The 21,184-nt window shown below is 46.4% G+C and overlaps 1 protein-coding gene across 3 annotated transcripts in view; it reads left to right on the top strand.

The window, feature by feature from the left end:
* Positions 1-21,184, top strand: part of LOC129812820 (endoribonuclease Dicer-like) — a 72,701-nt gene that overhangs the window by 16,658 nt on the left and 34,859 nt on the right. The window contains exons 2-22 of one of the 3 annotated variants that reach the window (XM_055864714.1): positions 4,975-5,032; positions 5,167-5,234; positions 5,882-6,082; positions 6,349-6,511; positions 6,832-6,962; positions 7,271-7,405; positions 8,284-8,444; positions 8,772-8,940; positions 9,556-9,714; positions 11,596-11,909; positions 12,120-12,252; positions 13,827-13,948; positions 14,139-14,259; positions 14,528-14,682; positions 14,849-14,981; positions 15,280-15,355; positions 15,662-15,801; positions 17,543-17,722; positions 17,956-18,169; positions 18,978-19,131; positions 19,465-19,647. In XM_055864714.1, the coding sequence (XP_055720689.1) occupies positions 5,969-6,082; positions 6,349-6,511; positions 6,832-6,962; positions 7,271-7,405; positions 8,284-8,444; positions 8,772-8,940; positions 9,556-9,714; positions 11,596-11,909; positions 12,120-12,252; positions 13,827-13,948; positions 14,139-14,259; positions 14,528-14,682; positions 14,849-14,981; positions 15,280-15,355; positions 15,662-15,801; positions 17,543-17,722; positions 17,956-18,169; positions 18,978-19,131; positions 19,465-19,647 (2,957 nt within the window). In that variant the 5' untranslated portion in view covers positions 4,975-5,032; positions 5,167-5,234; positions 5,882-5,968. Of the gene's footprint in view, positions 1-4,974; positions 5,033-5,161; positions 5,235-5,881; positions 6,083-6,348; positions 6,512-6,831; positions 6,963-7,270; positions 7,406-8,283; positions 8,445-8,771; positions 8,941-9,008; positions 9,233-9,555; positions 9,715-11,595; positions 11,910-12,119; positions 12,253-13,826; positions 13,949-14,138; positions 14,260-14,527; positions 14,683-14,848; positions 14,982-15,279; positions 15,356-15,661; positions 15,802-17,542; positions 17,723-17,955; positions 18,170-18,977; positions 19,132-19,464; positions 19,648-21,184 lie in introns of those variants that run through there. The other 2 variants (XM_055864713.1, XM_055864715.1) reach the window with 2 other exon arrangements.

Here is a 21,184-nt window from a genome sequence, read left to right as displayed (position 1 = left end):
AGGCTACAACTCAGGCTGTTAAGTGTTCCACAATAATTCACCTTGCCTCCTTTTTCAGGTATCATGGCTTGAGATTTCTTTGAGGAAGAAATCCTTAGGAGATATGCTGGACCCTATGTCAGAGAGATTTTTCTGGGACCACATCGTTTCTTTCAAGGTAGGATTATAGCAATATTTATTTACATTTAGGCCTATTTACATGTATATTTATATTATTGTACCTAATTTGGGCTATTAGGCTTGTCTTTCTTTCTTCTCCAAATGCAGACGACCCAAAACACACTGCCGCTTGGGTTTGCATTTTAAATAAGGGCATAAACTGGGTCAAGACGCCAGCAGAGTAAGTAGACCTTTATGTAGTAAAATAAAGGTTAAATCATAAATTTAAAAAATAGGACCTACAACACCTTCGGTAGGCTGTATATCTAAAAATATATTTTTAATCTCTACACGTAGGTCTCCTGATTTTTAAACACGATCAAACTTGTTAGGCATCAACAGAAAACATTCATCCGTAACTCTGCCAAGCCGACAAGCAAAGATGAACTGGTCAAGGCCATCAAGATGTTTTGGCTAGAGAAATTGACGATACAACAATGCAACAAATACATTGATCATCTCAGCAAGGTTTAACCTGTGGTCGTGGAGCTGGGTGGAAGTGCGACTAAAATGTAGTTTATATAAACATCTGCATTTCAATGTCTTTTTCTTGTTTATTTTATTAACTAAAGCATAAAGATGTTGCAGAATAAATTCTGTACTGCTGTTTTGAGTTAGAAATGTAACACTTTAGAGTACTTAAGCACCATACATTGCTAGTTGAGGGATTTTCACAACAGTAACCAGGTTATATAAAAAGTCTAATGTCCTGCTAATAGGAAACATTTGCATTCTGGGCTACACCTGCTACAGTTGTGAAAAACAAGTGTTTGCTAACCTGTTTTCCAAATGCCTCCGGTTGTCTATCACTACTGTAAATAAAAACATCTTGTTTACATTCTTTATTGTGTCGCACATCATTTGTATCTACCTTTCCAATTACTTTTAGAGTTTGGGATTTACAAATGTGCGCTTTTTAATTTTTTAATTTCACCTTTATTTAACAAGGTAGGCTAGTTGAGAACATGTTCTCATTTACAACTGCGACCTGGCCAAGAATAAAGCAAAGCAGTTCGACACATACAACAACACAGAGTTACACATGGAATAAACTGACATACAGTCAATAATACAGTAGAAAAAATCTATATACAGTGTGTGCAAATGAGGTAAGGGAGGTATGGCAATATATAGGCCATGGTGGCGAAGTAATTACAATATACCAATTAAACACAAGTGATTTTAATATTAGTTACATTGTTTAGGTCGAATGTGCAGGCTTTTTTTTCTTGAAATTATTTTTATGTAGGATGCTACATTTTTGACCAATTGTAAGTAGGCCTAATAAAGCCTCATAGCCTACCTCAACCAGTTAAGTTATTTTATATAGGTCTAGGCTCTGAAGAAATAGACTCCAATTAAACATTCTTGGTGTTTGTAAAGTCAAATTAAAATGAAGATTATTGTTGAAATGAATTGCTCGACTGGTGTAGGTTTTCGCCATCTGTTGGTGTGCAACACTTGCATAACAAGCTAGCTATATTTTCAGCACCAGCCTACCCCAGCACCAGCCTACCCCGGCCAATTGTGCGCTGCCCTATGGCACTCCCAATCACGGTCGGAAGTGATACAGCCTGAATTCAAACTATATTTATATAAATATATATTTTTTCAGAACATTAACCGTGTGTAGGAAGTTGTGGAAAGATGGACACAAATGATTTGTTTCAAGCTTGGGGGGTTCACACCTAGCTCGGCTTTTAGACAATTCTTTAGTGAAGGTTAAATAGTCTATTGTTCAGCTAATAGCCCTCCTGCTATGCTTGTGAAAAACAAATAATAATACTTTTCCCCCTTTCCACATGTTAAAGATTCCAATAGATAAAGTGTTTTTAGCACAATCGGCCCCAACCCCAGTTAATACATTTGGGCACAGTCGATAGCGTGCTGGACTTCGGGATTGAATTTTGAGGGTTCTAAACCTGCTCCCTGCTTGTTTCATTACATTAATATGCCGGGCTCAGAGCAAATAGCCTGGATTGTTACTCCCATCTCATTCCTCACTCTCTTCCACGTGTCATTCAGCATGCTTGTGGGCGTGCTGGCAGGATGTACTGTTTTTTATTCTGTATATATGAATTACAAAGTCATGTTTCTAGTCTACTGCATAGTTACAATGTGTAATCACATCAGCAGCTTTCCACTCTTTAGGGATCTCAGACGATATATAAAAGAGAGGTTGAACAGGATAGTAATAGGGGTTGCAACAATTGCGGCGGATAATTTTAGAAAGAGAGGGTCCAGATTGTCTAGCCCAGCTGATTTGTAGGGGTCCAGATTTTGCAGCTCTTTCAGAACATCAGCTATCTGGATTTGGGTGATGTAGAAGCGGGGGCGCTTGGGCAGGTTGCTGCGGGGGGTGCAGAGCTGTTGGCCGGGATAGGGGTAGCCAGGTGGAAAGCATGGCCGGCCGTAGAAAAATGCTTTTTGAAATTCTCGATTATCGTAGATTTATCGGTGGTGACAGTGTTTCCTAGCCTCAGTGCAGTGGGCAGCTGGGAGGAGGTGCTCTTATTCTCCATGGACTTTACAGTGTCCCAAAACCTTTTGGAATCAGTGCTGCAGGATGCACATTTCTGTTTGAAAAAGCTAGCCTTAGCTTTCCTAACTGACTGCATATATTGGTTCCTGACTTCCCTGAAAAGTTGCATATTGCTGGAGCTATTCGATGCTGATGCAGTACGGCACAGGATGCCTGGTTCTATCAGCTTACTGTTTGATGAAATAACACACATGACTCGAGGGAGCCAGAGATCGAGATAACCAGAAGAAAGAAAAAATAACGTACCCTGACCCAACCATTCTCCTCCTGCTGGCTTTCTCAGATTCTGCCATTACTCTCCTGAAGTTGCCGGTAATAGTCTATACGGGGAGTCGGCAACCTTTCTCATGTGGAATGACCATTTATACGAACATTTCTACCCATCTGCGTGCCAGTTCTGGTTTTCATATGCACATTTCCGTGGAACAATTTCATTTCATTTATAATAACGTCTTATCTCAAAATCAATGTCACGTGCTTAATCAAATTTCTCTCCAAATCTAAATGAAAATGATCAACCTAAAAAGTAAATATGTAAAAATAGCCTACAAAAAGGCAACAAATAAAAACATTAGAAAATATCCTGATATATATCCTGATTATTACTTTTTAAAAATCCTATAAATCACATTGGCTACACATGGCCTGTCTGCAAGGAACTTGAAACATTGTATCAACTATTAACTTCAGTCTGCCTCAAGCTTGCACTAGCAAACTTGCAACATTGCATAAAGTTTCCTGCTCCAGTGAGCTCAGACAGACACAGCTGTAGGCTGTTTGCGTAAGGGATAAGAAGCAGAGCTTGACTTTGGCAAGAGCTCACCAGAGTGGAGCATCTCAAATGTTCTACTGTTTGAGCTCCTGTTCTTCTTATAGAATATTATCACACAAGTATTGTGGAGCTCCTATACCTATATATTAACAGTACCAGCACCCAAGTCAAGCACTGATAAGAAGGAATCGGGTAGGCCTGTTTTATTACGTTTCCACTGGATCACGCTGAGTGGTTATCGAAAGGGAGAGGGCTAGAAAGATTTTTCCAATAAATTGAGGTACTATTGTCATTCTCAACGGATGTAAAAACATAGTTTGTTTGCTTGCTTTTTGAGGTGAAGAAAAGATTACTTTTAGAAACTCCACAGCTTAAAGTACCATTGGTGTGGTACGTTAAGCCAATCCAAAATACTATCAGATACCCAAATTGACAAAGGTCTCATCCAAGGCAAAGGGTGGCTACTTTGATGAATCTCAAATATAAAATATATTTTGATTTGTTTAACACTTTTTTGGGTTACTACATGATTCCATATGTGTTATTTCATAGTTTTTGATGTCTTCACTATTCTACAATGTAGAAAATAGTGAAAATAAAGAAAAACCCTTGAATGAGTAGGTGTTCTAAAACTTTTGACCGGTAGTGTACTTATGCGCAATCAGGTGCGTGTCCTTACTCAACATTGACAGGAGCGCTCCAAACAAAAGACAATGACTAAATTGAATTGAATTGACAAAACTCAGAAATGGACTGAAATAAACAAAAACTTGTTTTTCACAGGTTTAGCATAGGTTGTGCGCTCTGCGAACAATGTGTCAATTCCGAGAATAAGACTGGAATAATAATAAATTGAAAGCATTAACATAAATTACCATAACCTTTTTCAGATTAATTCACTGAGATGGGTGCAAATATATATAAATATGCTACAGCTCGACTAAAAAGATCTTGGTCGACCAACAGCCAATCTACCAAACAATCGACCAGTAGACTAATTGGGGTTAGGCCTAAAATAATCGTTTGTATTTTATTTATATATGCTTGTATGTTCTCTCTCGCATGGCGTCAGAGAGACTGGCACACCATTCCCTAAGTAGTGTACTACCTTTGACCAGGGCCCATGGGGGCCCATATATATGGAATAGAGTGCCATTTGGGATGCAGTCAGCGAGAGGGAGCCAACCGCCTTTTAACCAGCAGCAAATGTGATCACTCAATAAAAATGAGGGCTTGTGCTGGCTGAGCTGAAATGACTGCTGGTATTGGTTGCAGCTGTGTTGAGCAGCGGTAGTCAGGGCAGACGTGGGGTCTTGATTTTAGGGCGGCAACAATGTGTTGAAAAGCTAGTGACATCCAGAATTTAGATGACCCCCCCCCCCCCCATTCCACCGTCCTCCCTCCTCTACTCCCCTCCGGCCCACACCAGAACACTCCCATTTCCTCCCAAGATGTCTGTGCTCTCATGTATTTTCCCTTTCTGTCTGTCATTTCTGTTTAGGAAGGAAGAATCTTCAGCTTCTCAAGCCCTGCCATTACAGCCAGTCAACTGCATAGAGGTAAAATACATTTTACCATAAGCCTGACATATGATAGTTAGCCTTAATCTAGGAAACAACAGTTTCATTTGCTTTTGTGCAATAGGTCTGTCAATGGTTTTAATGTTAAGCGGGTTGTGTGTTTCTCAGTACAGCTCCTCTAGTTGAGATGAAGCCTAGAAGAAGTCCTGCCTGGCCCATCACAGAGTCTATGCCGCTACCTGTAAGTATTCATTTCACTTGTGTGAATATCATGTTTATTATTGATCATGTCCTGTCAATATTAGTAAATATTGTATTACTGGTAACATCATGCTGTCTGTTGCTTCCTGAACCAGTTAGCTTTAGAGGAGGAGAAAGATTCAATGATTTATTATTGGTCATGTCATTCTATAATATTAGCAATTATTATATTAGGGCAATTCCACGGTGACAGTGATGCTGAGACTCAGCTTTTTCACTGTACGATGTATGTCAAACAAAAACCATTTATTTCAAAGTTTAACAAACTATATCTATGCACAAAGACTACTTTTAACAATTTCAACTGACATTTTTACAAAAACACGTTTACTTGAAGAACAGTGCAGATGCAAAGTTTGCTAACAGAATGACGGCACAAACCGCACCAACCGTCATTCTGTTAACAAAGTTTGCATCTGCACTGAGTGCATCACTCTGTTACTGTGGAATTGCCCATAATTAGCAACATCATGCCTGCATGCTGTCTGTTTCTTCCTGAACCAGTTAGCTTTAGAGGAGGAGATTGATTCAAATAATTATTATTGATCATGTCATTCAATAATATTAGCAAATCTTGTATTATTAGTAACATCATATCTGCATGCTGTCCGTTTATGTCTGAACCAGTAAGCTTTAGAGGGGAATGATGAAATTAGATAAAAAATAAAGTGGAAGAGTGGAGGACCGCACCCCCCAGCATCCCCCAAAAGCAGCATGGCAGGACTCCAGCTGGTCACCCCCGCCTCCAATCCCATGGGCCCTTTCTTTGGTCTCCCGTGGCAACAGGAGGCCATCCACGACAACATCTACACGCCTAGGAAATATCAGGTGAGGAATGAGCAAGTAGTCCAACTAACAGTTGACATTTGAGCTGAACTGACAGTTTAAACTGACAGTTGACTATGCACTAGGAGAGTGCATTGCGTTGTATGTAGACATTGGTACTTTCATCACCATTGATCTTTCGTTCAATAAACTGCGAACATTCGTCAGTGTGCAGCATCTATATTTTATTTCACGAGTTTATTTATTTGTAACCAGTTATAGTGCATAACGTTTGAAACTAATGACTGTGACCTCATCTGCCCTACCAGGTTGAACTTCTTGAAGCAGCTCTTGAACACAATACTATTGTCTGCTTAAATACTGGCTCAGGGAAGACCTTTATTGCAGTACTCCTAACTAAAGAGCTCTCCCACCAAATCCGGGGAGACTTAGTCGAACAGGGGAAGAGGACAGTTTTCCTGGTGAATGCAGGTAGCTACATTTAAAGACGCAGATAAATGTACTATTTGGTGCATCCCATTTCTTCACACTTTCCCCAAAGTGTGTACGTGCACTTCCTGTCATGGATTTAAAAGCATTAGATTGGTGTAAGCGTTGGTTGGATGGAGTTTCACCATTGTTAAATAGATTTCAGGCAGAGTGGAAGTGCACACTTTCAGGGGAAGGATTGAGAAGGGTGGAGAGTCACAATGCAGTCTTTTTATAAGTATGAACTTCTAATAAGTGTACATCAATATGATTGAGACCATGATTCTTCTGTTTTCCCCTCTTCTGTTCCATGGTAAATAAAGCATCGTCTGTGATTCAGCAAGCAGCTAGTGTTAGGACCCACTCTGATCTCCAGGTTGGAGAATACATGTGTGTGGAGAAGACCTCATCATGGTCCAGGGAAAAGTGGAGCCAAGAAATGATTGAGAATCAGGTGCCGTTCATTGAACAATTGTTATCAATTTTCATATAATTCTAAGCAATTGCCAGAATAAACTACCAATTGTTAGAGTTCTTTCATGATAAATACCAACGGTAATTCTACAAAATAAAACATTACCAAAGTTTTCTCCCCTCAATTTCAACAACTTTGAAAAAGAACACTGATTACCCTCAGTGTTTTGTCCATAAGGGGAGAAGTTATTGATTGTGTCCATCACAGAATACTGTCACACAACTGTTATCTATTCTTCGAGGCAATATGCCATCCTCCACTCACTCTATCCATCATTTCTGTTCTAGGTGCTCGTTATGACGTGCCATATCTTCCTGCATGTGCTGAAGAGTGGAGTGTTGCCACTATGGAAACTCAACCTGGTGGTGTTTGATGAGTGTCACCTGGCAATCACGGACCATCCCTACCGGGATATAATGAAGGTACATGTACTATCTGTTCTACGTAGCTATGCATTCAACTGTCGCCTGAAAGCTAAGCACATACTCTTTCTTCCCTGTATGGCAAAGCCAAGGCCTTATAGAGATTGGAGATTATTCATTATATTGTTCCCCATTTTGTAGATGAGAGAAGTGTGGTCAGTCAGCCTTCATTATTGGACCCCATTGGAGGCTAGTCAATGTTTTTGGAGTTTCCTTGTGTTAGGCTGGCTCAGTCTTCCTGTCTCCCATTTCTTTGTTTCCAGCGATGTGATTGCTGTCTCTTCATCTCTGTTTCGTCTATCTCTCCTCTGTTTCAGCTATGTGAGGGCTGTGTCTATCTCCTGTTTCAGCTATGTGAGGGCTGTGTCTATCTCCTGTTTCAGCTATGTGAGGGCTGTGTCTATCTCCTGTTTCAGTAATGTGTGGGCTGTGTCTATCTCCTGTTTCAGCTATGTGAGGGCTGTGTCTATCTCCTGTTTCAGCTATGTGAGGGCTGTGTCTATCTCCTGTTTCAGCTGTGTGAGGGCTGTGTCTATCTCCTGTTTCAGCTATGTGAGGGCTGTGTCTATCTCCTGTTTCAGCTGTGTGAGGGCTGTGTCTATCTCCTGTTTCAGCTATGTGAGGGCTGTGTCTATCTCCTGTTTCAGCTATGTGAGGGCTGTGTCTATCTCCTGTTTCAGCTATGTGAGGGCTGTGTCTATCTCCTGTTTCAGCTATGTGAGGGCTGTGTCTATCTCCTGTTTCAGCTATGTGAGGGCTGTGTCTATCTCCTGTTTCAGCTATGTGAGGGCTGTGTCTATCTCCTGTTTCAGCAATGTGAGGGCTGTGTCTATCTCCTGTTTCAGCTATGTGAGGGCTGTGTCTATCTCCTGTTTCAGCTATGTGAGGGCTGTCCGTGCAGCCCTCGGATCCTGGGCCTCACTGCATCCATTTTGAATGGTAAATGTGACCCGTCTGAACTGGAACAGAAGATCCAGAACTTGGAGCGGATCCTGCGGAGCAATGCAGAGACAGCTACTGACCTCGTTGTCCTTGACAGGTAATTCTACACATCATGGCCTGTATTCAGAATGCGAATCTGAGTGGGATTGCTGATCTAGGATCAGGTACCTCCTGTGCACATAATCTAAGGGCTCGGTTCAATCCGTATCGTGTAATTTCAGCTGTATAGCGCGATTGAAATGTTAAGGTAATTTACGATTGAGCCGACATATGCAGCGTTTACCATGAAAGCAATCTTGGCTAACGCGGGAACATTGCCTTTACATTTAAATCGCACTGAACTTCTGGGTCCCCATTGAATCGAGCCCTTACTTATTATGATCGAAAATGGAACATTTAACTGTGTGTGTTGTGTGTGTCTCAGATATGCCTCCCAGCCCAGAGAGGTGGTACTGGACTGTGGACCCTACCTGGACAAGAGCGGCCTTTCAGAGCATCTACTGAGCGAGCTGGACGGGGCTCTCCACTTCCTCAACGACTGCAACATACCTGTGCCTCGAGAGGACAGAGACCCCACCTTCATATCCAAACAGGTCTGACCCCACCTTCATATCCAAGCAGGTCTGACCCCACCTTCATAGGTCTGACCCCACCTTCATATCCAAACAGGTCTGCCCCCACCTTCATATCCAAACAGGTCTGACCCCACCTTCATATCCAAACAGGTCTGACCCCACCTTCATAGGTCTGACCCCACCTTCATATCGAAACAGGTCTGACCCCACCTTCATATCCAAACAGGTCTGACCCCACCTTCCTATCCAAACAGGTCTGACCCCACCTTCATATCCAAACAGGTCTGACCCCACCTTCATATCCAAACAGGTCTGACCCCACCTTCATATCCAAGCAGGTCTGCTAATGTGTGCATAGTCCTAATCTACAAAAGAGAGTATTGAATAGCAAAAGTATGTTTTAAGGGAGAAGTGAGTCTGGTCTGAAGCTTAAAAAAAGAAAGGAAATTCACATGAGCACCACAAGGCCTAACTTCACCCATGCACTACAAATGTTTTCTGGCATACAGCTTTGACCTGTTACAGGAGCTATGTTGGCCTACTGTACCTCAAATAACATGTAGGCTACTACACACATGCTTTCTAGGATTAAAACATTCTCAAAGATCCTCATTGAATGATCTCCTTCCCCAGGTGCTGAGTGACTGCCGGGCGGTGCTGCTGGTGCTGGGGCCGTGGTGTGCCGACAAGGTGGCTGGCATCATGGTGAGGGAGCTGCAGAAGTACATCAAACACGAACAGGAAGAGATCAACAGGAAGTTCCTGCTCTTCACCGACACCATCCTGAGGAAGGTATGTGTGTAACGACTTACTCTTGTGTATGTTCTTTGTGTGATTCCCGTTGCGTTTGGTATCCTGTGTTGCTATTTAGGCCAAGCTGAGTTCTGTAAAGCGCTTGCGTGACATCCATTGTTGTACCTACATGTTATAAGCAGACTACCATAGTCCCTGTGCTCAAGGAAGCGAAGGTGACCTGCCTAAATGATTACCACCCCGTAGCACTCACGTCAGTAACCATGAAGTGCTTTGAAATGCTGGTCATGGCTCACATCAACAGCATCCTCCCAGACACCCTAGACCCACTCCAATTCGCATACTGCCCCAACAGATCCACTGATGACGCAATCTCAATCGCACTCCAAACTGCCCTTTCCCACCTGGACAAAAGGAACACCTATGTCAGAATGCTTTTCATTGACTACAGCTCAGCGTTCAACACCATAGTACCCATGAAGCTCATCACTAAGCTAAGGTCCCTGGAACTAAACACCTCCCTCTGCAACTGGATCCTGGACTTCCTGACGGGCTGCCCCCAGGTTGTAAGGGTAGGCAACAACACATCCGCCACGCTGATCCTCAACACTGGGGCCCCTCAGGGGTGTGTACTTAGTCTCCTCCTGTACTCCCTGTTCACCCACGACTCCAACACCATCATTAAGTTTGCTGACGACAGTGGTAGGCTTGATCACCGACAACGATGAGACAGCCTATAGGGAGGAGGTCAGAGAACTGGCAGTGTGATGCCAGGACAACAACCTCTCCCTCAACGTGATCAAGACAAAGGAGCTGATCGTGGACTACAGGAAAAGGTGGGCCGAACAGGAACCCATTCACATCTACGGGGCTGTAGTGTAGCGGGTCAAGAGTTTCAAGTTCCTTGGTGTCCACATCACCAACAAACTATCATGGTCTATCACGACAGTCGTGAAGAGGGCATGACAAAAACTTTCCCCCCTCTGGAGACTGAAAATATTTGGCATGGGTCCCCAGATCCTCAAAAAGTTCTACAGCTGCACCATCGAGAGCATCCTGACCAGTTGCATCATTGCCTGGTATGGCAACTGCTCAGCATCTGACCATAAGGCGCTACAGAGGGTAGTGTACGGCACAGTACATCACTGGGGCCAAGCTTCCTGCCATCCAGGACCTCTATACCAGACCGTGTCAGAGGAAAGCCCATAAAATTGTCAGAGACTCCAGTCACCCAGGTCATAGACTGTTTTCTGTGCTACCGCACGGTAAGCGGTGCCGGAGCGCCAAGTCTAGGACCAAAAGGCTCCTTAACAGCTTTTACCTCCAAACCATAAGACTGCTGCTGAATAATTAATCAAATGGCCACCGGACTATTTACATTGATCCCCCCCCCATTTGTTTTGTACACTGCTGCTACTAGCTGTTTATTATCTAGTCATAGTCACTTCACCCCTACCCCTATGTACAAATTACCTCAACTAACCTGTACCCCCACACACTGACTTGGTACCGGTACCCCCTGTATATACCGGTGTCCTCATTATTGTGTTACTTTTGAATATTTTTTACTTTAGTTTATTTAGTAAATATTTTCATAACTCTTGTTGAACTGCACTGTTGGTTAAAGGCTTGTAAGGAAGCATTTCACGGTAAGGTCTACACTTGTTGTATACCGGCGCATGTGACAAAGTTTGATTTGATTTGGCTACATGACATACATGGTATTGATTGCTTTTAGTATTTTGTGTTGCTGTACAATCGTGTGTGTGTGTGTGTGTGTGTGTGTGTGTGTGTGTGTGTGTGTGTGTGTGTGTGTGTGTGTGTGTGTGTGTGTGTGTACAAGGGCAAGTGAGTTTCTCCTCTTGGTACAGGATAGGTCCACAGGGTTTATTATGAAGTTATTTCTTCCTGGTGTCCTAGGTCCACGCCCTGTGTGAGGAACTCTTCTCCCCGGCCTCTCTGGACCTGAAGTTTGTGACCCCAAAGGTCATCCGTCTCCTGGAGATCCTCCATGAATACAAGCCCTTTGAGAGGCAACAGTTTGAGAGTGTGGAGTGGTACAACAACCGCAACGAGGACAACTACGTGTCGTGGAGTGACTCGGAAGACGAAGACGAGGATGAGGAGGTGGAGGTGAAGGAGAAACCCGAGGCTAACTTCCCCTCGCCGTTCACCAACATCCTGTGTGGGATCATCTTCGTTGAGAGGCGCTACACGGCCGTCGTCCTCAACCGGTACGCATCTGGCGTTCAATGCCATTTTGGCTCAAATGTGTGATACCTCTGCTACACTGTCTCCTTGGATTGTTTCTTGTACACTGCTCAAAAGACTAAAAGAATGGAATGAATTGTATTGAGTTAACTTTGTGATTTAGCAGTACATTTTGGGGGGAGGACTTCGTTTGTCTTAATACCATTTCCATGATTACTGTCCCTCTGTGTCAGGTTAATAAAGGAGGCAGGGAAACAGGACCCGGAGCTGGCCTACATCAGCAGTAACTTCATCACAGGACACAGCATCGGAAAGAACCAGCCACGCAACAAGCAGATGGAGGTGGAGTTCAGGAAACAGGAAGAGGTGGGAACACAACATCTTGGATTGTGACATTATCCCATCTGTTTAGTGTGTCTCTGCCTATCTTTCTCTCTCTGTCTCTCTCTCCCTCTCTACCGCTCTCTCTGCCTCTCCCTATCTGTCTGTCTGTTTTTCTGTCTCTCTCGCTCTCTGCCTCTCTCGCTCTCTGCCTCCCTCTCTCGCTCTCTGCCTCTCGCTCTCTGCCTCTCTCTCTCGCTCTCTGCCTCTCTCTCGCTCTCTGCCTCTCTCTCTCGCTCTCTGCCTCTCTCTCTCGCTCTCTGCCTCTCTCTCTCGCTCTCTGCCTCTCTCTCTCGCTCTCTGCCTCTCTCTCTCGCTCTCTGCCTCTCTCTCTCGCTCTCTGCCTCTCTCTCTCGCTCTCTGCCTCTCTCTCTCGCTCTCTGCCTCTCTCTCTCGCTCTCTGCCTCTCTCTCTCGCTCTCTGACTCTCTCTCTCGCTCTCTGCCTCTCTCGCTCTCTGCCTCTCTCTCTCGCTCTCTGCCTCTCTCTCTGCCTCTCTCTCTCGCTCTCTGCCTCTCTCTCTCTGCCTCTCTCTCTCGCTCTCTGCCTCTCTCTCTCGCTCTCTGCCTCTCGCTCTCTGCCTCTCGCTCTCTGCCTCTCGCTCTCTGCCTCTCGCTCTCTGCCTCTCGCTCTCTGCCTCTCGCTCTCTGCCTCTCGCTCTCTGCCTCTCGCTCTCTGCCTCTCGCTCTCTGCCTCTCGCTCTCTGCCTCTCTCTCTCGCTCTCTGCTTCTCTCTCTCGCTCTCTGCCTCGCTCTCTCGCTCTCTGCCTCTCGCTCTCTGCCTCTCTCTCTCGCTCTCTGCCTCTCTCTCTCGCTCTCTGCCTCTCTCTCTCGCTCTCTGCCTCTCTCGCTCTCTGCCTCTCTCGCTCTCTGCCTCTCTCGCTCTCTGCCTCTCTCTCTCTCGCTCTCTACCTCTCTCTCTCGCTCTCTGCCTCTCTCTCTCGCTCTCTGCCTCTCTCTCTCGCTCTCTGCCTCTTTCTCGCTCTCTGCCTCTTTCTCGCTCTCTGCCTCTCTCTCTCGCTCTCTGCCTCTTTCTCGCTCTCTGCCTCTTTCTCGCTCTCTGCCTCTCTCTCTCGCTCTCTGCCTCTCTCTCTCGCTCTCTGCCTCTCTCTCTCGCTCTCTGCCTCTCTCTCTCGCTCTCTGCCTCTCTCTCTCGCTCTCTGCCTCTCTCTCTCGCTCTCTGCCTCTCTCTCGCTCTCTGCCTCTCTCTCTCGCTCTCTGCCTCTCTCTCTCGCTCTCTGCCTCTCTCTCTCGCTCTCTGCCTCTCTCTCTCGCTCTCTGCCTCTTTCTCGCTCTCTGCCTCTTTCTCGCTCTCTGCCTCTCTCTCGCTCTCTGCCTCTCTCTCGCTCTCTGCCTCTTTCTCGCTCTCTTTCTCGCTCTCTGCTTCTCTCTCTCTCTTTCTCTGCCTCTCTCTCTCTTTCTCTGCCTCTCTCTCTCTCTTTCTCTGCCTCTCTCTCTCTCTTTCTCTGCCTCTCTCTCTCTCTTTCTCTTCCTCTCTCTCTCTTCCTCTCTCTCCCCTCCTTCAATTCAGACCTAACCATATTTCCTCATTATCTCTCAGGTTCTGCGTAAGTTCCGTGCCCACGAGACCAATCTGCTCATAGCGACCAGCATCGTGGAGGAAGGTGTAGATATTCCCAAGTGTAACCTGGTGGTGAGGTTTGACCTGCCCACTGAGTACAGGTACAGCACTGCTTGTCCATCCACTACCTTGTTGCTTCTTGCTCAATGGTCTATTGGCTTCTGTTTTTGTTATGTTTTATATTGTTGATATTGTTCCCTATCCCGTTCTAAATGTTGTTCCTCTTAAGCATATAAAGTGTGTTGTGACCCCTGGTAAATGCACTTTCAATAAACTTTGACTTGACTGTAGGTCCTACGTTCAGTCTAAAGGCCGAGCCAGAGCCCCTGTCTCCAACTACATCATGCTGGCTGAAAGTGAGAGGACCAAGACCTTCGAGGAAGACCTGAAGACCTACAAGGCCATAGAGAAGGTGTGGTTTTCAGAGCCTGTCCTCAAGGCCCCATTGTGTCTGTCTGAGGAACACAGGGATTCTCAGAGATTTGGTTAAGGATGCATCCCAAATGGCCCCCTATAGCGTAGTGCACTGTACTGTATAGGGAACTATCTGTCTGTTTAATTGATTTGTGTGTGTCCACAAGGCCCGTCCTTGGATGATATGAGAGGTCCTTGGTGTTTCTCTGATAGTATTGTGACAACCCTAATACTGATGACTGTAGGTCTTCTCTTGACGTCTTCAGATCCTGAGAAACAAGTGTTCCAAGGCAGCGGGGGTCGGTGACTTTGAGATGGAACCGGTGCAGGATGATGACAACATTCTGCCTCCCTACGTGCTCCGCTCTGAGGAAGGAGGGCCCCGCGTCACCATCAACACGGCTATCGGACACATCAACAGGTAAAGGGAGAACCGCTAGCGCTGCTTTGAATCTGTGAAAGATTTATACCGTTTTTAAAGGGTTCTCATTGGAAAAAAGGCTCTAAATGGACTGAGAACAAAATATGTTTGATTTTGTTTTAATTTGGCTCTGGATGGTCTGGTTTGCTAATGACCCTCTCTCTAGATACTGTGCCCGTCTGCCCAGTGACCCGTTTACCCACCTGGCACCTAAGTGTAAGACCAAGGAGCTGAAGGATGGGCGCTACCAGTCAACCCTCTACTTGCCCATCAATTCCCCTCTACGGGTGCCCGTCGCTGTGAGTCTCAGGCTTTCCTCATTGATTTGATTTGTAGGTCTGATTCACAAATGTCCGTATTGCCTATATATTCCAGCTCTGGTCAAAAGTAGTGCACTAATATAGGGAAAAGGGGGACTTTTGGGACACTTATACAGTGCTTCCAGGTGCACAGATGGCTGTAGTAGGCTACATGGGGGCGAAACTCAACTCATCCACCACCAATGTGTAGCATCCACTTTTTCCATTTGAGACGTCAAGATTCAGTGTGTTTTCTGGATGTCTTTGAGACCAATGTACACTTTCTTTGTCATTGCAGGGGCCAATCATGAACTGTGCACGACTGGCAGAGAAGGCAGTGGCGCTACTTTGTTGTGAAAATCTTCACAAAAAAGGTCAATAAAATTCAACTATTTGTTAGAATATCCTTCATCATGCAGTAGTCTCTGCAGCTAGTCCCTGATTGTATCTCTCCCTCCCCATTTCTCTTTCTGTCACCCTCCCTCAAATCTCCCTCTCTCTCTCTTCAAGCTTGTGGGAATGTAACTGAATTTGCTGGGGTGTGAGGGGGGCTCAGTTTGTCCTGGGAGAGGAGGGGGACCTGGTATTAACTGCTGTGCAGTGACATATTTAACTTTTTGGGCATTCTATTTTGCTATACTTCTACGGTAGTTAAATGGTTCTGCCGTTCTCTTCTCCAGGTGAGTTGGATGACCACTTGATGCCTGTGGGGAAAGAGACAGTGAAGTACGAGGAGGAGCTGGATCTCCATGACGAGGAGGAGACCAGTGTTCCAGGCAGACCAGGATCCACCAAGAGGAGGCAGTGCTACCCTAAAGCTGTGAGTTGTCACCACACTGGATGCTACCCTAAAGCTGTGAGTTGTCACCACACTGGATTCTACCCTAAGGCTGCGAGTTGTCCCCACACTGGATGCTACCCTAAAGCTGTGAGATATCTCCACACTGGATGCTACCCTAAAGCTGTGAGATATCTCTACACTGGATGCTACCCTAAAGCTGTGAGTTGTCACCACACTGGATTCTACCCTAAAGCTGTGAGTTGTCACCACACTGGATTCTACCCTAAAGCTGTGAGTTGTCACCACACTGGATTCTACCCTAAAGCTGCGAGTTGTCACCACACTGGATGCTACCCTAAAGCTGTGAGAGATCTCTACACTGGATGCTACCCTAAAGCTGTGAGATATCTCTACACTGGATGCTACCCTAAAGCTGTGAGATATATCCACACTGGATGCTACCCTAAAGCTGTGAGATATCTCTACACTGGATGCTACCCTAAAGCTGTGAGATATATCCACACTGGATGCTACCCTAAAGCTGTGAGATATCTCTACACTGGATGCTACCCTAAAGCTGTGAGATATATCCACACTGGATGCTACCCTAAAGCTGTGAAATATCTCCACACTGGATGCTACCCTAAAGCTGTGAGATATCTCTACACTGGATGCTACCCTAAAGCTGTGAGATATCTCTACACTGGATGCTACCCTAAAGCTGTGAGATATCTCTACACTGGATTCTACCCTAAAGCTGTGAGTTGTCACCACACTGGATTCTACCCTAAAGCTGTGAGATATCTCCACACTGGATGCTACCCTAAAGCTGTGAGATATCTCTACACTGGATGCTACCCTAAAGCTGTGAGATATCTCTACACTGGATGCTACCCTAAAGCTGTGAAATATCTCCACACTGGATGCTACCCTAAAGCTGTGAGATATCTCTACACTGGATGCTACCCTAAAGCTGTGAGATATCTCTACACTGGATGCTACCCTAAAGCTGTGAGATATCTCCACACTGGATGCTACCCTAAAGCTGTGAGATATCTCCACACTGGATGCTACCCTAAAGCTGTGAGATATCTCTACACTGGATGCTACCCTAAAGCTGTGAAATATCTCCACACTGGATGCTACCCTAAAGCTGTGAGATATCTCTACACTGGATGCTACCCTAAAGCTGTGAGATATCTCCACACTGGATGCTACCCTAAAGCTGTGAGATATCTCTACACTGGATGCTACCCTAAAGCTGTGAGATATCTCTACACTGGATGCTACCCTAAAGCTGTGAGATATCTCTACACTGGATGCTACCCTAAAGCTGTGAGATATCTCTACACTGGATGCTACCCTAAAGCTGTGAGATATCTCTACACTGGATGCTACCCTAAAGCTGTGAGATATCTCTACACTGGATGCTACCCTAAAGCTGTGAGATATCTCTACACTGGATGCTACCCTAAAGCTGTGAGATATCTCTACACTGGATGCTACCCTAAAGCTGTGAGATATCTCTACACTGGATGCTACCCTAAAGCTGTGAGATATCTCTACACTGGATGCTACCCTAAAGCTGTGAGATATCTCTACACTGGATGCTACCCTAAAGCTGTGAGATATCTCTACACTGGATGCTTCCCTAATGGCACCCGATTACTTTGATACAACAGTGGACTACTTTGACCAGAGCCCTATGGGCTGTCAGATCTGACTGTTCCTTCTGGAGCATCTAACAGCTAGATGATCTCTGTCTTTCTCTCCTGTCCAGATACCAGAGTGTCTTCGGGACAGTTACCCTGTACCGGAGCAGTCTTACTACCTGTATGTGATTGGCATGGTCCTCACCACCCCTTTGCCTGATGAGCTCAACTTCCGCCGCAGGAAGCTCTACCCTCCAGAGGACACTACCAGGTGCTTCGGCATCTTGACTGCCAAACCTATACCTCGGGTAAGGAACACACCTATTTCAGTTTCCCATTGAGGACCTGCCAGGAAACAAATCAAATATTTAGGGATGCAAACAAGCAATTCCATTTCTATTGAAACTGATAGAGAACATATTTTTTTCTAGGAGGCAACAGCTAGACAGCAGGGCCCACCTTGCTTCTTCACAGTTAGTATGCCCTTTTATTGAAGTTTACTGTGATACTCACCTAACCCCGTCCTCCTCCCTCTCCCCAGATCCCCCACTTTCCTGTGTACACGCGGTCTGGTGAGGTGACCATCTCCATGGAGCTCCAGAAGGCTGGGTTCACTCTGAGTGCTGTCCAGCTGGACCTGATCACCAGACTACACCAGTACATTTTCTCTCACATCCTCCGCCTGGAGAAACCTGCTTTGGAGTTCAATCCCACGCAGGCCGACTCGGCCTACTGCGTTCTACCTCTCAATGTTGGTGAGTTAGTTAACCTACTGCGTTCTACCTCTCAATGTTGGTGAGTTAGTTAACCTACTGCGTTCTACCTCTCAATGTTGGTGAGTTAGCCTACTGCGCTCTACCTTAATGTTGTTGGGTGAGTTAGCCAACTGCGCTCTAACTCTCAATGTTGATGAGTTAGGTAGCCTACTGCGTTCTACCTCTTAATGTTGGTGAGTTAGTTAACCTACTGCGTTCTACCTCTCAATGTTGGTAAGTTAGTTAGCCTACTGCGCTATACTGCAATGTTGGTGAGTTAGGGAGCCTACTGCGTTCTACCTCTCAATGTTGGTAAGTGAGTTAGCCTACTGCGTTCTACCTCTCAATGTTGGTGAGTTAGTTAACTTACTGCGTTCTACCTCTCAATGTTGGTGAGTTAGCCTACTGCACTCTACCGTAATGTTGTTGGGTGAGTTAGCCTACTGCGCTCTAACTCTCAATGTTGGTCAGTTAGGTAGCCTACTGCGTTCTACCTCTCAATGTTGGTAAGTTAGTTCAGCCTACTGCGTTCCACTTCTCAAGGTGGGTCAGTGAGACCCCAACATTACACATAATACTGTAGGCCCTGTTTTTTAAGGACAAAACACACTGCAACGGTGGTGATTCAATATGTAGATTTGTTGGGAAATGAACAAAAATTGTCAGCCCATGTTGTCAGTCGATAGTACTGCTACCCGCTGTTCTTTACCTTTCGTCGGCATGGCGTGTTTTGTCCTTCAGTCCTTCATGCCGTAACTAATGATTCCCTCGTCATATAAGATCACTAACACACTGTCTCCTCTTTCAGTTGAGGATTCCAACACTCTAGATTTGGATTTTAAATTCATGGAGGACATAGAGAAGTCCGAGGCTCGTGTTGGCATTCCTACCACCCAGTACACCAAGCAGAACCCCTTCACTTTCAAACTGGAAGACTACCAGGACGCTGTCATCATTCCACGGTACGCTGCTCACTTCACTACATACCCCTCTCTGACGGAGGAGCCAATGGAGTTTTAGGTTAAGTTCCAAATAACACCCTATTCCCTATATAGTGCACTTCTTTTGACTAGGATGCCATTTGAGACACATCTTCACATGACCCACACAATAATAAGATTATTTCAAAAACTGAAACTACCATGGTGCAGATTTGGATGTAAACATCTCGCAATTTTTGAGTGGCGGATTTAAAGTACATCTTCACTGTTCCATTATGCCAAACCTTGACCTCTAAACCCTGTCTCTCTCTCTCTCTCTCTCTGTCTCTGTCTCTCTCTCTCTCTCTCTCTCAGGTATCGTAACTTTGACCAGCCTCACCGTTTCTACGTGGCTGACGTTTACACAGACCTCACACCTCTCAGCAGGTTCCCGTCACCGGAGTACCAGACGTTTGCTGAGTACTACAAAACCAAGTACAACCTGGACTTGTCCAACGTAAACCAGCCACTACTGGACGTAGACCATACCTCCTCACGGTGAGAGAGAGAGGACGAGAGAGAGAGGACGAGAGAGAGAGGACGAGAGAGAGAGGACGAGAGAGAGAGGACGAGAGAGAGAGGACGAGAGAGAGAGGACGAGAGAGAGAGGACGAGAGAGGGAGAGGACGAGAGAGGGAGAGGACGAGAGAGGGAGAGGACGAGAGAGGACGAGAGAGGACGAGAGAGGACGAGAGAGGACGAGAGAGGACGAGAGAGGACGAGAGAGGACGAGAGAGGACGAGAGAGGGAGAGGACGAGAGAGGGAGAGGACGAGAGAGGGAGAGGACGAGAGAGGGAGAGGACGAGAGAGGGAGAGGACGAGAGAGGGAGAGGACGAGAGAGGGAGAGAGAGAGGATGAGAGAGGGAGAGGACGAGAGAGGGGATGAGAGAGGGAGAGGACGAGAGAGGGAGAGGACGAGAGAGGGAGAGGACGAGAGAGTGGGATGGGACGAGAGAGGGAGAGGACGAGAGAGAGGATGGGAGAGGACAAAACGGAGAGAGGGAGAGGGGGGGGAGAGAGGGGGGGAGAGGACGGGAGGAGACGAGAGAGGGAGAGGATGAGAGAGAGGGAGGGGAGGGAGAGGATGGGAGAGAGAGGGGGAGGACACGAGGGAGAGCACGAGAGAGGGAGAGGATGAGAGGACGAGGGAGGGAGAGGACGGGGGAGAGAGGGAAGACGAGAGGGAGGATGGGAGAGAGAGGACGAGGACAAGAAAGAGAGGATGAGAGAGGTTGAGAGAGAGAGGAGGAAGAGGACGAGAGAGAGGACGGGAGAGGGGATGAGAGGGCGAGAGAGAGGACGGGAGGGGACGAGAGAGGGAGGGAGAGAACGAGAGAGGGAGAGTACAAGAGGAAGTGAGAGAACGAGAGGGAGAGACAGGGAGGATGGGAGAGAGATAGAGGACGAGAGAGAGAAAGGGAGAGGACGAGAGGAGGAGAGAGGGAGCACATGAAGGAGAGGACGAGAGAGAGCGAGGAGGGAGGACGAGAGAGGGGGAGAGGACGCAGAAGAGAGAGAGGACGAGAGGGAGAGAGGACAGGAGAGGACGGGAAAAGGGAGAGGACGGGAAAAAAGAGCGGACGAGAGAGAGAGGACAAGAGAGAGAGGGGGGAGAGGACAGGAGAGGACTAGAGAGAGAGGACGAGAGAGGGGGGAGAGTACGGGAGAGAGGAAGAGTACGAGAGAGAGAGGGGGAGAGGACGAGAGAGGGAGTGGAAGAGAGGGGAAGAGGACAAGAGAACGGGAGGGGAGAGGACAAGAGAGGGGGAGGACGAGAGAGAGAGGGAGAGTGAGGGAGAGGAGTAGAGGACGAGAGGGAGGGAGAGAGAATAAGAGGGAGGGAGAGAGGACGAGAGGGAGGGAGAGAGGACGAGAGGGAGGGAGAGAGGACGAGAGGGAGGGAGAGAGGACGAGAGGGAGGGAGAGAGGACGAGAGGGAGGGAGAGAGGACGAGAGGGAGGGAGAGAGGACGAGAGGGAGGGAGAGAGGACGAGAGGGAGGGAGAGAGGACGAGAGGGAGGGAGAGAGGACGA

This window comes from Salvelinus fontinalis, chromosome 16 (genome assembly GCF_029448725.1).
Source record: "Salvelinus fontinalis isolate EN_2023a chromosome 16, ASM2944872v1, whole genome shotgun sequence".
NCBI lineage: Eukaryota > Metazoa > Chordata > Actinopteri > Salmoniformes > Salmonidae > Salvelinus > Salvelinus fontinalis.
This window is presented reverse-complemented; position numbering and strand designations above follow the sequence as displayed.